Consider the following 15,719-nt stretch of genomic DNA (forward strand, 5'->3'; position numbering starts at 1 on the left):
TGCTGAATGGGGGAGAGGGGTTTATTTATGATTCTTTCAAATTTTCATCAGATCTTTATTTATCTTCTAGTTGAATTGCCTGTTTCGTGAACAGGATATAAAAGTATTGTCAAAATCCGTAGAGGAAAATTTTCCTATATAGTCTACTATTCTGGTTGTATATATTTAAAAAAAATAATAATTACCCCAACACTGAAAGTAACCTCACATCATGTTATTCTGTTTCCTTAATTGAAGTTATTTTAAATTTAACTCAGATTCAAGGAAAGATCTGACGGTCAAACGATGAATTTTTGAATTCAATTATGGTATGTATAATTTGCATATCGCAGCAATTTTTTCAAAACAAAATTTTATTTTTTTACTACATTTATAAAAAAACATTTTTTCTATAAGATTAATAGAGCATATACGGTATATTTAAACATGAAAACGGCTTTCTATTTAAAGATTTGCAAACAGATAGTACAGTTTTTGCTCCATTTTCATATAACCGTTAGTACATTTTGCATTACAAAAAAGGTTTTTTTAAAAAAAATTTATCTTAATATAAATAAGTCATTGTGGCTATGTATGTATGTATGTATAACCAAAGTTTTCACACTTATTCATTAAGAGAGGAGAACGAATACTATCAACTTTTCATTGCGTAAAAATTAACTATTCAATTAATTAGAAGTTAACCGAAACTATGCCATTATCCTCAATAACTTTGGAACATATTATCTTACAACAAATATTGTAATACCATCTTTAAACTCAAATTCTTGCCTTTCCTGTGATTTCAATTGTTATTATTATTTTTTTAAAATTAACTCATGTGATTTTGAAATTTGATAACAGTAAAGCTCTAATCTATTCTACCTCTATTTCTGTTTCTTGACCTTTTGGAATTTTTTTTAATTGGCTTAAAGTAGTTTTTTAACGATACTTAAAAGAACTGGAAAGATACATATCCTTCATCTTTAATCGATTATAAATTACCAAGGTCCAAGGGTAATGAATCAAGTGATGAATTATAGTGTAATAAAAGAAGTCTGTGTATTATAATTTATGCAGAATTAGTTTTTGCATTATATATATATATATAATATAAAGTATTTTAATTCATATATATATATATATATATATATATATATATATATATATATATATATATATATATATATATATATATATATATATAAGTATTTTAGTTCATAGATAAGCTGGGTATGTCAACTAGTAATAAATAAATATATTACAAAGCAGACATAACCACAAATGGGTAAATTTGTTATGCTTTATTAGTAAATATGATAAACCAGTCCACAGAGATTGAAAGTTTTAATGATATTAACGCAATTGAATTCGATTTTGTAATACATTTTATGAAGTTTTTTACTGTTTGATTAAATCTAATTTTCTTGCCCTGCTACTATTCACCCCAAAGATTTTGAGAATGTGAAACTTATTCCTAACCATAATAGTGCATATGTAATTTCTAACAATTCGAAAGCTTCTGAAGCTTTATTTGCATGTACATGTTAATATTGATAAAGTGCGTGCAATTTTTATCAGTATATTGATTTCGTAAAATGTGTCGGCGGCTTGAGAAATATGCTGTTGGAAATATACATTGTTTTCGTTTTATTGTGCTCAATTAACTGACAAATTTTGACAACTTATTTAGCCTTTCCCTGTTTGGATTGTTTATTAAATGCTTTGTTTATTATTTCAAAAATTGGGAACTTATTCAAAGTAGATTAAAGAATTTTTTAAAACATTGTGTTGCTGAAAATGCGTATTTCACACGTATTGGACGCATAAAAAGATAAATCCTGATTTAGCTGAATGGGTTACAGATGTCCGCAAAATCTGTTTGCTGCGTACTGCTTGCTTTATAAGACGATAATAAATTTAAGTAATACGTGAAAACAGGCACTTACTAGTGATGTCAAAAGAGGGAAACATACAAAACTACGTGCCAGTTCGAAAAAGTCATCAGTGATATTGGACTTTTGTCTAAAACAGGGTGGTCGGCGGACCGGAAAAACCGGAAATCATCAGGGAAGTTTGGGAAATTTATTATAAAACTGGAATTTTTCTTTATATAAATGTAATTTTTATCGGACATAATTCGCTGGTGTTTTTTCAAGAATGAAACATCATTGGCAAGGCAACTAATGAAAATCAAACTTTTACTGAGTCTAAAAGAGACTGTGGTAGAGAGAGATTTTAACCACCATATCTAATTTATTGCATATATTCTTGAATATATAATATTTTTGCTGAAAGTTTTTGTTTGCCTTCTTTTTCAGAACGACAAGTTATCAACATAATTAGCAAAAATTGTTTTGCTTAATGTGGGGAAAGACGGTCTAATTAAAGCCCAGCTCCTCTTACTGTTATGATTTTAAGCTTTAATGGGCTCTTTTATTTAAAAGGATGTATATGACCATTTCTTCCTTCGCACGTCAAAGCGATCATACCATGTGTTATGAGAGAACAAAAGTATGAATTTTGGGTATTATTATTAAATGGTTGTAAAATATCGCCCCATTATTATAATTCCAAAACAATTGATTTTAATTAAATAAGCATTTCACAATAATTATTTATATTTTCCAGCGTATGCTCTGTTGCTGTTATTGCAGCTGAGGAGTTCTCAGGTGCGGATTAAAGGCTAGGCGCCCGCCAGGACCCTAGGCTGAAAGGGGCCTCCAAAATAAAGTCTTATTTTAAATATCGCGACAGATTTTTTTTAAGATTCTGTTTACACATCTGATTTTAACTGGCTTACCAATCCCTCAATAACAGCTAAAGCTGATTCTAGCAAGAAAGAAAACTAGCGCTACAAACACAGGAAATCGGTGTAGATGTTGATGATTTTACTTAAAATTTATACCTTTCGATGACAATTCATTTGGTCTTTTGTCTTAAAAAATATTGTTAATTTAATGATATCGTTTTTTAATATTTTTTTATAATTTTTGAATCTATCTAATAAACTTCCTGAATTTCTCTACTTTCAAAATTATTTATTGATCTGATTTTTCTCTTCGTGTTTTCTTTAATATTTACTTCTATGTTTCGTTTGGCTCTTTTGATTCATTCATTTCAATTTTGTAAAGAGAAATTGGGGAGATTTTTTTTTTCTGTGAACAAGGCTGCAATGCAGAAAATTTGCCTTTGGCATTGAACTGCGATTTTTATGTTAAATAAAAACTGCGAGTTTTATTTTAAATAGATTTTGTGGTTCCCTTTGTCTCATGCAATTTATAAATGTGGTGTATTTTACATAATCGTCCAGAAACATTTTTTTCCCCACTACAAACTGGAAGCAATAATGCATTATAAATTTAGATAATATTTGACTGAAAATATTTTGTGGAATTAATTTTTTATATTTGCACAGTGTTCACTGATTTTCTAAAAAAGGAAATAAAATAGGACAAATTTCTCAAAAATTTCATATATGCAAATTTAACATCACATTCACTATTTTATTAAATAAATTGCTACATAATAATTTCGCTGCCTTCATTTAAATTGAAAGTAAAGTTGTCAATTTTTATTAAAAAACTTATTATTTAGGAGAAAGAGGAAAGCTTAGATTATGATTTTTTTTTCTTGGAAATGATTGTGAGATCAGATTCCTGAATCATATCCTGAAAATGAAAAAATCTTACTAATGAGAATTGATCAGTCAGTGCATGACAATTCCATTAATGACGAAGCAAGAGTTGAAACTTTCATAGGTTTTATTTTCACATATATTTGGACACGGACATTTCTAAGCTACCACACAAACACATCACAACACAAAAGACGGGGGAGAGAGTATGTACATGTCGCCGCGTCGGCGTCTCGAATACATCTGCTTAGGGGAACAGAATTTCCCCTTTTCTCCACCGGAGGGAATCAAAACTCTAACATCCACCCCCCGGATCTAGACCTTCATAAAATTGCATACTATAGTTATAATAAAACAATAAATTCACAATAATACAAATTATACAATTAGTATAAATACAAATACAATTCTGATTATTAAATTCCATTATATATATATATATATATATATATATATATATATATATATATATATATATATATATATATATATATATATATATATATATAATAATGGACTAAAAACTAAAACAAATAACAATAACATTAATACACTTCATTTCCAGAGGGTAAAATAGCTACATCACGAACATTTCGTTTTATTATATTGCCATTTGGTAATTTAATATTGACTACTGTAATTTGGTTGTCATTACCGGGGAAAACTTCAGTAATTCTTCCTAACAACCACTTTGTTCCAGGTAAATTTTCATTTTTTATCAGAACAAGAGTTTCGAGTTTTACATCATTCTTATTGAATTTTCATTTGTAACGTTGTTGTAAACTGCAAAGATAATCACGTTTTCATATTTTCCATATACTTTGAGAAAATTTTGTAATTTTTTGCCATTTTGATAATCGATTTTTATTTGTTTATTAACAATGGTTCGGCAATTCCATTAATGGGTCTTCCAATCAAAAAATGACCAGGTGACAAAGTTTGAAAATCGTCGAATTCTGGAGATAGCGGAGTAAGGGGTATAGAATTTAGGACGCCTTTAATTTCAGCCAAAATTGTTAGAAATTCTTCCAGGGTTAGTTTTTGATTTCCTAGTACGCATTTTAAATGAGATTTAAAGGATTTTACTCCGGCTTCCCAAATACCTCCAAAATTCGGTGATTTAAGTGAAATGAACTTCCATACAATAGATTCTGAAATTAAAAATTCACTTAAATATTGATCAGGAGAGTTGACAAGATTATATAGCTTTTTAAGTTCTTTGTTTGCATCGACAAATGTTTTGGAATTGTCTGTAAGAATTTTTGCACATTTACCTCTCCTTCCAAAGAAACGCTTTAAACTTGCAATAAAACAATCAGATGTTTGATCTGTTACGAAATCAAGATGCAAGGCTTTATTACATAAGCACACATAAATTGCAACATAAACTTTGTTCAATATACCTTTTCTCTGATTTTTGAATTTTAAGAAGAATGGGCCAGCAAAGTCAATACCAGTAATGTTGAATACATGATTAGGGGTTACGCGATCAGCTGGTAAATCACCCATTAATTGGGATGTTAAAACAGGTTTGTTTTTCACACAAGCAATGCAATTAAATATCACCTTTTTGCAATGTTTACCATTGATTGACCAAAATTTCTGACGTACTTGATACAACAAAGCCTGTGCTCCCAAATGTAAATATTTCTTATGATAATGCACTAAAATATTGTAAGTTAAAATATGATTCGATGGTAACACAATGGGATATTTTGAATAAACGTTTAATTTGGAATTTTTTAACCTGCCTCCCACTCTTAGAATATCATTTTCGTCCAAAAATGCATTTAAGGTTGATAGTTTACTTTTCCTTAAAACATTCTTACCTCTTTTCAAATCTCTAATTTCTTCCTTAAACTTACCACGTTGAACTATTCGGATTAATTGGTTTTCTGCCTGAATTCTTTCATCAGCCGTAACGGGCCCTGCATTCCTTGACTGAGGGTACCTGCAATTAGCTGAAAATCTTAAAATATATGAAATAATACAAATCAGTTTTACATACTCATTTGTGATTTTGAGAAATTTATCGAGAAAATCATCACAATTTGTTCCGGTTACAGTCATTACTAGGTTGCTCGCTGGAACATAGTCTTTCTTTAATTCGTTTGCTACTTCAATTTCGTTGAATTCGCTGTTCACTATGTTGTCAAGGCATAGATCTGGGTTAAACAACCAGTTTGGACCATGCCACCAAACATCATCGTGCGCTAACACTCGGATTAACTTGTCTGCAGGGTTCGTCTTTCCTCTGCAGTAATTCCACTGATCTCGATTGGTTTTCTCCTGGATCTCCCGTACGCGATTTCTCACAAACTCCTTCCATCGTAGAGGGTCTCCTTTTATCCAATGAAGGCTGATTTGCGAATCCGACCAGAAGAAGATGTGGTCAGATGTAATCCAGGGAAATGCTCGTTTTAAGTATTCTGCTAATCTGGCAGAAACAAGGGCTCCCATGAGTTCGAGTCTGGGCAGAGTCAATTTGTTCAATGGAGCTAGGCGGCATTTCGCCACTATGAAACTGGAGTTCACCTTCAAGTTGGTCACTTTCCTGAAGTAGGCCACACAACCATAAGCCTTTGAGCTTGCATCGGAGAAAATGTGAATTTCAGCTATTGGAGTCTCTGCATCAAGGAAGTAAGGACGAGGCAAAGAAATCTGAGGGATAGTTTTTACCTCATCCAGCCATGACAGAAATGTCTCTTGAATGTCCGGTGGTAGTGGTTCATCCCATTTCAGCTCCCGTTCCCAGGTGTTCTGTAGTAACAACTTCATTCTGACAGTAAAAGGGGTTATCATCCCCAATGGATCAAACAGCATCCCACAGATGCTCAGAATCAATCGCTTTGAAAGGTTACTGTCCTTCATCTGAGAAATTTGATGAATGTCTTTGGTAAATTTATCGTTGATATTGCCCCAAATAAGTCCAAGAATTTTTAATGGCACACCTAATTCTTCGGATGTTTCACGATGGTCAACATTAGCTTGTTTCCAAGCTTCATTTAGAATTGGGGAGTTCGTAGCCCATCTTCGAAGATTCATGCTGGCCTGACATAGAATGTAAATCATTTCTTTGCTCAATTTTATAGCTTCGGAAACGCTTGACGTGCCAGCTGCTAGGTCATCCATGTACAAATAGCTCAACATTTTACATGCTTCTTCATATTCACTTTCGGATTTTTCTAAATGCAGTTTAATAACTGCGGCAAGTAAGAATGAGCTGCATTTCAATCCAAAGGTGACTCTTTTATATTGGAATGTTTCAATATTGTGAGGGCTGAAACCGAGATTAGGACAATCCCCTTTCATCCATAAGAATTTTAAAAACTGCCCATCTTCCTCGGCGATTCCTACTTCTAAAAACGCGCGCTGAATATCTGCACTAAATGCAATTTTGTGTAACCTAAACCGTAACAAGATTTTAAGTAAATCAGAATTTAAGTTCGGTCCGCTCTCTAAACAATCGTTTAATGATAACGTGTCCTTTCCCTTTGATGATACGTCAAAGACAATCCTAACCTTTGTACTATCCTTCCGTTCTCGCACGACAAGCATGATGTGGAAGAAAACCTGTGTTTATATTTTGGTCTAAATTCATATCTACTCGTTCTATAATGCCTTCTCTTAAGTGTTCCTTAATAATGCCATCGTATTTAACAAATAATTCTTTGTTTCTATCTAATGTTTTGCTTAAACCGAATAAACGATGTTTTGGAATTTCATAATTACTGCATAATACCTTATTATCCTCCTTCCATAACAAACGAGTTTCGTATCTTTTGTCTTTATACGTCGTATTTTGTTGAAACGATTTTAAAGTTTCTTTATCTGAGAGAGACACTTCATTATCCGCATTTATCCCAATCGTTTCTAATAACCACAAATCTTTTACCCTATCAAACCTCGATTCCTCACCCTCGACGATCAAATGGTTAGCAGATATCTCCTTACAATCAATTCCTATCTCCTTTCCCAGTAGTAAGTATCCGAAAATACTATCAGCTGCAATAAATCTTTTACTAATCCTTATATTCCTTTCTCCTAAAATCTCTGAAATATAATCCGAACCAATCAAGACATCAATCCTCTCAGAAGTACTAACATCTGCTAACTCAATTCCCTTTTTCAACGCTATGTTTCTCCCAAATTGCGATGGAGTATGAATTTTCTCCGACGTAATCGAGTCAAAAACAACCGCTTGTATTTCAACACACCGAGTCGGGTGTTGTACATTCTTTAACGTAATCTCCACTATATCGTAAACACGGCGCTCAGCGGTTTCACTTCCGAAAGTGTGAATAGCTAGAACTTCCCTGCCCACTGTTTTCAATCCCAATTCCTCGACCACCCCTCTCAGGATGAAGGATTTATTGGCCCCGCAATCCAACATGCAACGCAGGTGCATCCTACTCCCCCTACGTCCGTTCACCACAGCTGAAAATGTTTGTAATAAAACCGATCCAGGGACCCTATTTTTTCTTTTATTTTGTTCGGTGCTGAAAGATATCATGGTAGAAGCGGTATTATTTTCTTTGGGGATAAAAGTCTCTTCTTCGACTGGAGGGGAAATATTCTTAGTTACGGTAGCGGGTTGCGGTCTTTTGCAAATTAAGGAATTATGCGAAAAAGAACCACAGAGCTTACATTGATAGTTACTGCAGAATTTTCTTATGCGATTCTGAAAACATATAAAGCATTTTCCCTTAGCCATTAACGATTTTTTCTTTTCATTAATATTTACTGAGCAATCATGGTTCATGCGTTTTTCAGTGCAAAAGATACATTTTTGATTATTCATTTTGTCATCGGAAGAAGGATAATAGTTTCTTTTTGGATTAAATTTACGATTCGATTCAGTTTTATGGTGAATGAAGCGTGTGTCGTTAAGGCATTCGTATGCGAAGAATATCTATTTTTGTAACCTTGATCAGGTTTGCTTCTAAACGGATACTCTTTTAAATTAGAATTTTTAGGGTTTGCTAATAATAAAGAAGCTTCCCTGCACTCTACTTCTATTCTTAAGAATTCTACTAATTTAGTGATATCAAATAATTCACCTGCCCTACGGTGACGATTATAGTTTAAATTTAATTCTTCGGGTAGCTTTTGTAATATTACAGGGCATAATAAGTTACTATAAGTACCTGTAGCTACATTTAATGATTGCAACGATCTAATTTGGGTTGATATTGCATCATACATTTTCCTTAAACCTGTTACATTTGAGCAAGTTTTTACAGGATCAATCAATAAAAGTTTATGCATGTGAGAAGATATGATTACATCTGTTTGGCCAAATCTTTCTTTTAATAACTGTATCGATGCATCATAATTTTGCTCACTTAATGAAAATCCCGATACAGCATTTAAGGCAATTCCACGAAGATGCGTTTTTAGATAAGTAAATTTCTCAATTTTTGTTAATGAATCATTTTTATGGATTGCGACTTCAAAGGAATTCCAAAAATCTATAAATTGACTGCAATCGCCCTGAAAAGTTTGTATATTTAATTTCGGTAAATTAACACTTTGATTTCTTAAGGGGGTAACATTTTCCGCATTATTTGTAACTGGACTGTTTGTCCTTACTTGTGGAATATCCCTCAAATTTTCTATTTGTCTTTCTAGCTTAGATGTTAGTTCGATTGCTTTGTCTTTGTAATCTTCGCATACCTCAATTTCTCCTTCCATTTCGCTTAAATCTATAATTAATTGAATACTGTCATCCAAGCTAATTAAATCCTTCAATTTTTCCCTTGAGCTGAGCTTTTAAACTCATAAGCTAATTTATTTTTGTTTCTTTCGTATATTCATTACAAATTTCTCTGCTTAAGGAATTTTTTATTTTAGTTAAATGTTTCGTGAAGATAGTACGTAATCCTTTCCTTTTTCCCTTTAATCTATTAATATCCATTTTAAACTAAATAATTAAAAAAAAAACGCTTAGAACAAATAATAAATGTGCCCACCTCTTGTATCAGCTCCTCACTGCGCTTCCTCCAAATTGTCGTGCTTTCCAAAAAAATTCCAATTTCCAAATTTCAACGTATCACGTCCAGGGTACACCACGATGTTCAATCAGTGCGTGACAATTACATTAATGACTAAGCAAGAGTTGAAACTTTCATAGGTTTTATTTTCACATATATATGGACACGGACATTTCTAAGCTACCACACAAACACATCACAACACAAAAGACGGGTGAGAGAGTATGTACATGTCGCCGCGTCGGCGTCTCGAATACATCTGCTTAGGAGAACAGAATTTCCCCTTTTCTCCACCGGAGGGAATCAAAACTCTAACAAGAATAATTTGATAATTCCAATGAAAATAAAGTACTAAATCCATTCCTTAAAGTATATTTCATTTCATTCTTATTCCAGAGCATAAGAAAAATATTGGTTAAATTTGGAAAACAAAATATTGCACTTAAAAGAAATAGGCCTAGGCCAATAACTCAGAAAATGTTACGACTAAAAAAAATAGGCCTCTGCCATTAATTCAGAAAATGTTACGACAAGGTCGATTATGCATCTAACATAGGAGACAATCAAGCATTGATCAGAGAACACAACCGGAATACGATTTTTATTCCCTGTGCTGTTCATTCTTTGAATTTAGTCGGAAAATTTAGTGCAGAGAGCTGTAATATAATTGTTCAATATTTTATGTTTGCGCAAAAATTTGTCTCTTTTTTTTTTTTTTTTTTTCTTCTATATCCAGTCATTGCTGGCAAATTTTAAATAAAAATCTGGGGAATTGCGAAAAAAATTATCGTCGAGTACTGATGCAGTACATGCTTTATATGTTTGTTTTAACAATATAACAGAAGCTTTATCAGAAATAAAAGCATCAAAATCCGGGGGGGGGGGTAAAAAAGAATAAAACTACTGTATGCTGAAGTTGTCGATTTATTTAAAATGTTTAAGAAAGAAATGGTACTCATGACAATAAGTGAAATAGATCTTGATCAATACATTTTATCGAGAGTAAATTGTTACTAAAATCATTAGAAAATTTTATTAGGCAGTTTCAAAATAAATTTTCAAATGTATAAAAACAAGCTGATTCCATAACTTTAGTTTTCCAGATTTCTGTTCATTAAAGATGTTAGCGAAAAAAAATTTCGTATGAAAATTTGTCTTCTTCTCATGAAAAATTCATTTATAATAATTCAAATATTTCTAGTGACTATTTAATTGTGGAACTTTCTTGAAGTGATAAAAATTTTGAACGTAATTCGGAAATATTCCTGATATATATATTTTTTTTATTTTAATATATCTAAAGAAAAGCACATTTTTTCGTGATAAACTAAAATCTTTTTATCAAAATGATAAAGTTACTATAATGTTTGACAAGTTTTTATTGCTTGTAAAAGGCGTTGGAGAAAAGTTTAGTTACCTAATTGAAATATATATAGCATCAAATCTGTTTCCATCTACATTTTCTAGCATTGAAATAATTTTGGAAAATTGAATGTCTTTCTAATGAACTCATTAGCAGCGAGGTAATTTTCGTCTTCAAAAGGGCAAAAGGGCTTTTTGTTGCTGAAGCTCTGTGTCAGATTAAATAGCATGGCTCACTATATGTGGAAAAAGAGCAATTAAATGTCATTGACTGATTTTTAATAATTAAAGTATTTTCTTGAGAAAAGTTATTTTGGTATCTTATAATTAGTTTTATAAATACTTTAATAGTTTTTCTTCGAAGCATTGCACATTAATTTTGCATAATTTTAAGCTTTATTATTTAGCACCACTTTCAAAAGAGTTTTTAAAATCTATAGAGCAACTTTTGTTTTGATTATAATAAATTATTCTTATTTTTGTAAATGTATTAGAGAATCGTGCTATTTAATAATTGAAATGCTCTAAGATTTTAAATTTATCCTTATATAACAGAACTCAATTTTTGCAAGTGATTCTTTGAGACATTTTAAAAGGCAGTGTTTTAGGTATCTAAAAACATATCTATTTATCATGATTAGTTGAATAAAATAATATAGTTTCACTTTTTTTTTTTTCTTGCAATAATCGAAACAAAATTTAGAATAATCCGAATTTACTTTCAATCTTCTGTTTACTTTAAAGCATTTTATGAATTATATTTTCTAAGCACGCTTCTTTTGTACATAATTTCATGCCTATAAAACTTCTAAATGATTAAAAATAGGAATAAAAAATAAGATTTATGATATAATGTGGCCCATTAAGAATAAGGGATGAAGAGGAGAGAGAAACGATATATGAATTATACTAGTACGAAAATTTAAATCTTGAAATTCTTGCTTTTATCGTTCTTTCATAATGATGTTTCAGTCTTTTGAATCAAATTAGTTATCATTCTTATTTTAGTAATTCACTGAGTACAATATGTATTTATTCGACAATTATAAAATCAAATTAGTGTTGCTAGGAAAAGGCATTTCTTTTACACAGTGAATAAAGTTATTTCCATGATATTTAATAAAAATATCTACATGTGTGAATTACAGAAATAAATTTCATAAATACACTGATTTCAAATTACACTAATTATCAACAAAGTTTAGTTAAATTAATCAGCTTGGTAATTAATATAAAGCAATAGAGAAATCATAAAACGAAATGATTGTTAATAAAAATACTTATGAATTAAAGTATACGAAATTAATTTAAAACATTATATTTAGGCAGGCGGAATTCACAAGTTCATTTATGTGATTCTTTCAGAGGGCCCCCTAGAAAGTGAACGCAGGTGCCCCCAACATGCTTGATTCACCCCTGGGAGTTCTTGTCATTCTTATAAAAAAAGTTTAACAGAGGTTTATCCTCTAAAGTCTGCATGGTCAGTTAGCTAGCTAGTAACTTTTACTTGAGAAATACTTGCCCTTATTTATTATTATTATTATTATTTTGAATCAAGATTTATTATCTGCATTGGTTACGCAGATGAAGAATAAGCATTCTGAATATCATATTTCACTAGTAGTGTTTTAGCACGAAATCTTTTGTCATTATATCCTATAGTATGCCTTACAGAGACTATAAGTTACAGAAGCTTTAATTTAGACAACCTTGTATTTAAAATGTTTCTGCTATAAAATATTTATTTCTGATTTAAACCTGGTGCTTTATAAAGGACTTGATGCAGTATTATTTCGTAGTACAGATATAAGTTTCAGCTCACTTCGTGAATAACTTGTATCATTTCTTGTATTTTTCCCAAAGCACATATATTGTGATAATTCAGTGAGTGCTATTCAAAAATAATTACCCGCACTCTTTCTTTTACAAATAAGGATAATATTGCCGCATTGAAAAGAGGCAGTCGACTCTCCATGGCAGAATGGTCATAGCACTGGTCTCTTAATCAAGAGATCGCAAGTTCGAATCCCGCTAGAGACAATGCGATTCACAGTCTGTGTAAATATTTAATTCCTTGATTTTATGTTTTCCTTTATTTCTTGTTCCAGAAGATTCTGGACATTTCTTTAGTTTACCAGACAATTGTTCTGGACTTTTCTTACTGTCTCCAGAAAAGTATTCTGGAACTTTCCCTGCTAGTATAAAAGCAGAAGATCTGTCATTCACTGTGTTCTCAGTTCAGAGTTGAGTTAATAAATTGGTTTAGCTGTACTTCTTGTGTGTGTCATTGAGTTCCACACTGAAGAACCTACGTGACAATATTTTGCGATATATTATATCTTAATGGTATCCTATAGTTATAAAGAAAAATATTTATTTCTTCATATACTTAGCAATCTTTTGTAATAAAATAAAGATTTTTCTGTCTATATATCCAGTAAAATGTCATGAGCCTAGTCATTTACCATGTCATCATATTGGAATTATTTTATTGCTCTTAAATATATTCTAAGCAATAATTTTTTGTTACTTTTAAATTAATAATTTAATTGCATATGATTAGCATTTCTTAAACTACTGTCACTCAGTAAAAGCTTTTTTTAAAAAAAACTTTGTAGAGAAGGTTGTCCAATTGGACCTGGATTTACTCTTTCAAAAGTTTATTACCTGAGACCTCTTCTAGCTAATAATACCAACAAACGTGGCTTGGCTCTTGATGGCCAGTTGAAACATGAAGACACAAATCTTGCTTCTTCAACTATGTAAGTATTTCTTTTAAGTTTATTCTCAAAAAAGTTTCTGTTCTTGATAATATTAATTTATTTTATAAATGTGTTTATGCATACTAAAATTATATCAAATACATCATGTTTTATATAAAAATATAGATCCAATTTTTAACTCATCAAATATTTTCTAATAAGCTTATTAAAAAAACATTTTGAGTAGGTAAGGTACCATACTATAATTTTGGCATCAATCTTTTAAGTCACTTTGAGACTAAAACTAAATAAAAGTATTATTAATAATCGAAACAATTGGTGAGGTTGAAAGTAATATACATATATATATACAAAATATACATACAGGGTGGTTATAATTAAACTTCCCCTATATAGACTATACACGAGATGCGCTCACAAAATTTCGGAACAAAAGCTCTAATATGTCCATCAGAGGGCGCCTTTTCCGGAAAAACATTAAATTTTACGCAATAAACGACCGAAACGGAATACAGAAAAAATATTAACTGTCCAGATGGCCGTTGATACCATGACATGCTGCAGACGTTTGTTGTGCCGCAATTACAGCAAAGGTAGGTTCTTACATCGACTATTTTCATGGAGGAGGATGCACCCCCCCCTATATCCATGTATCCTTGAAGGCGCTATTGCTCCAACACAGACGAACGTGTTATTAGTCGCTTCTTTCGTAATCCTTGGCCACCGTGTTCGCCGTATCTAAATCCATCGATTTCTGTTTATGGGGCTATTTAAAAGGTCTGGTGTATCGTGGAAGTGTTGCGACGTTGAATGATTTAAAGAACTTCATAACACTTCATGAGTGAAGCATCACTACTGATCAGTTACGATCTGCTGTTGAACATACTGTCCATCAACTTAAAATTTTGCAGGTGAAGAGGGTGGTCATATGGAGCATCTTTCCCTACATCATCCAGGACACGATTAGCAACTGCTCCTCTTGTGCAATTTCGTCCTAATTTGTTCTTGTTTCTACAAACCAAACTGTTTTTTTTTTTCCCCCTCAAACATCGTACTGTTATTTTCTCTTTACCTTTACTTAATGCGGTTCGACGACAAAGGTGATCAGAAACTAGTCAATAAATGTTAATATTGTTTCTGTATTCCGTTTTGTTGTGTTAAGTTTACTGTTTTTCCGGAAAAGGCGCCCGCTGATCGACATTTTGGAACTAAAAAAAATGTTCGAAATTCTATGAGCGCATCTCTTCTATAGTTTATATTCCAAATTTCGTTGCAATCCGTTCACCCGTTTGCGTTGTAGAATGCTGTTTATAAAGGAAGCTTACTTATACTTTTGTACACTATACTTTTAACATTTTAGATTACCATTATTTTTGCCAATGTAAAATTTCACACTTTTTACTTTATGTGCAATTGAGGAACAGAAAAGATTCAAATAAAATTTAAGATTATAAATTGTATTCTATGTGAATGCGGAAATGAATAAGAAAATAAGGCTCTGTAAGATTTTTTTTTTAAATATGCAAAAATATCTTACAAAATAACACACACTTTTAATTTAAAATTATTACTTTTTTTAGATTTCGAATAACTTTTAAACTGTGGTTATTCTTCATTTGCCCTCACAATCAAATAAATTTTGATTTAAAAAGATTTGGCAAATAATTATGAGTAGGAGCGCTGTTCTTATTTCCCTTTGAAAAGAATTTAAAATTTTTCAGAATAAATTCAAGAATTTACCTATATCTTTTCTTGGACTTTTTAAGTACATTTAGGTGAATTTTTAATTTATTTTATAACTCTATTTTTGTTTTGTATTTGTTTGCTAAACGCTTCACTTTTTCTATACCAATTTAATAAAATTTATTTTGTTGTGTGTCATCTGAAAAGTTCTAATATAAATTTTCGATTATTAACCTGAATTAAAATTTATGTTCATATCTGAAACAACAAAATATGTGATTAATCAATAAATTAACTACTCTTAAAAATGTATCAATATCAAATTAAAGTTATATAAAATAA

General features: G+C 31.2%; 1 protein-coding gene across 2 annotated transcripts in view; it reads left to right on the top strand.

Annotated features, from left to right (window-relative positions):
- The window catches only part of LOC129959077 (arrestin red cell-like), a 104,370-nt gene that overhangs the window by 62,235 nt on the left and 26,416 nt on the right, over positions 1-15,719 (top strand). For both annotated transcript variants that reach the window (XM_056071874.1, XM_056071876.1), the window contains exon 10: positions 13,590-13,733. In XM_056071874.1, coding sequence (XP_055927849.1) covers positions 13,590-13,733 — 144 coding nt within the window. The remainder of the gene's footprint in view (positions 1-13,589; positions 13,734-15,719) is intronic.

The sequence above is a fragment of the Argiope bruennichi genome, chromosome X1, assembly GCF_947563725.1.
Source record: "Argiope bruennichi chromosome X1, qqArgBrue1.1, whole genome shotgun sequence".
Classification (NCBI taxonomy): domain Eukaryota; kingdom Metazoa; phylum Arthropoda; class Arachnida; order Araneae; family Araneidae; genus Argiope; species Argiope bruennichi.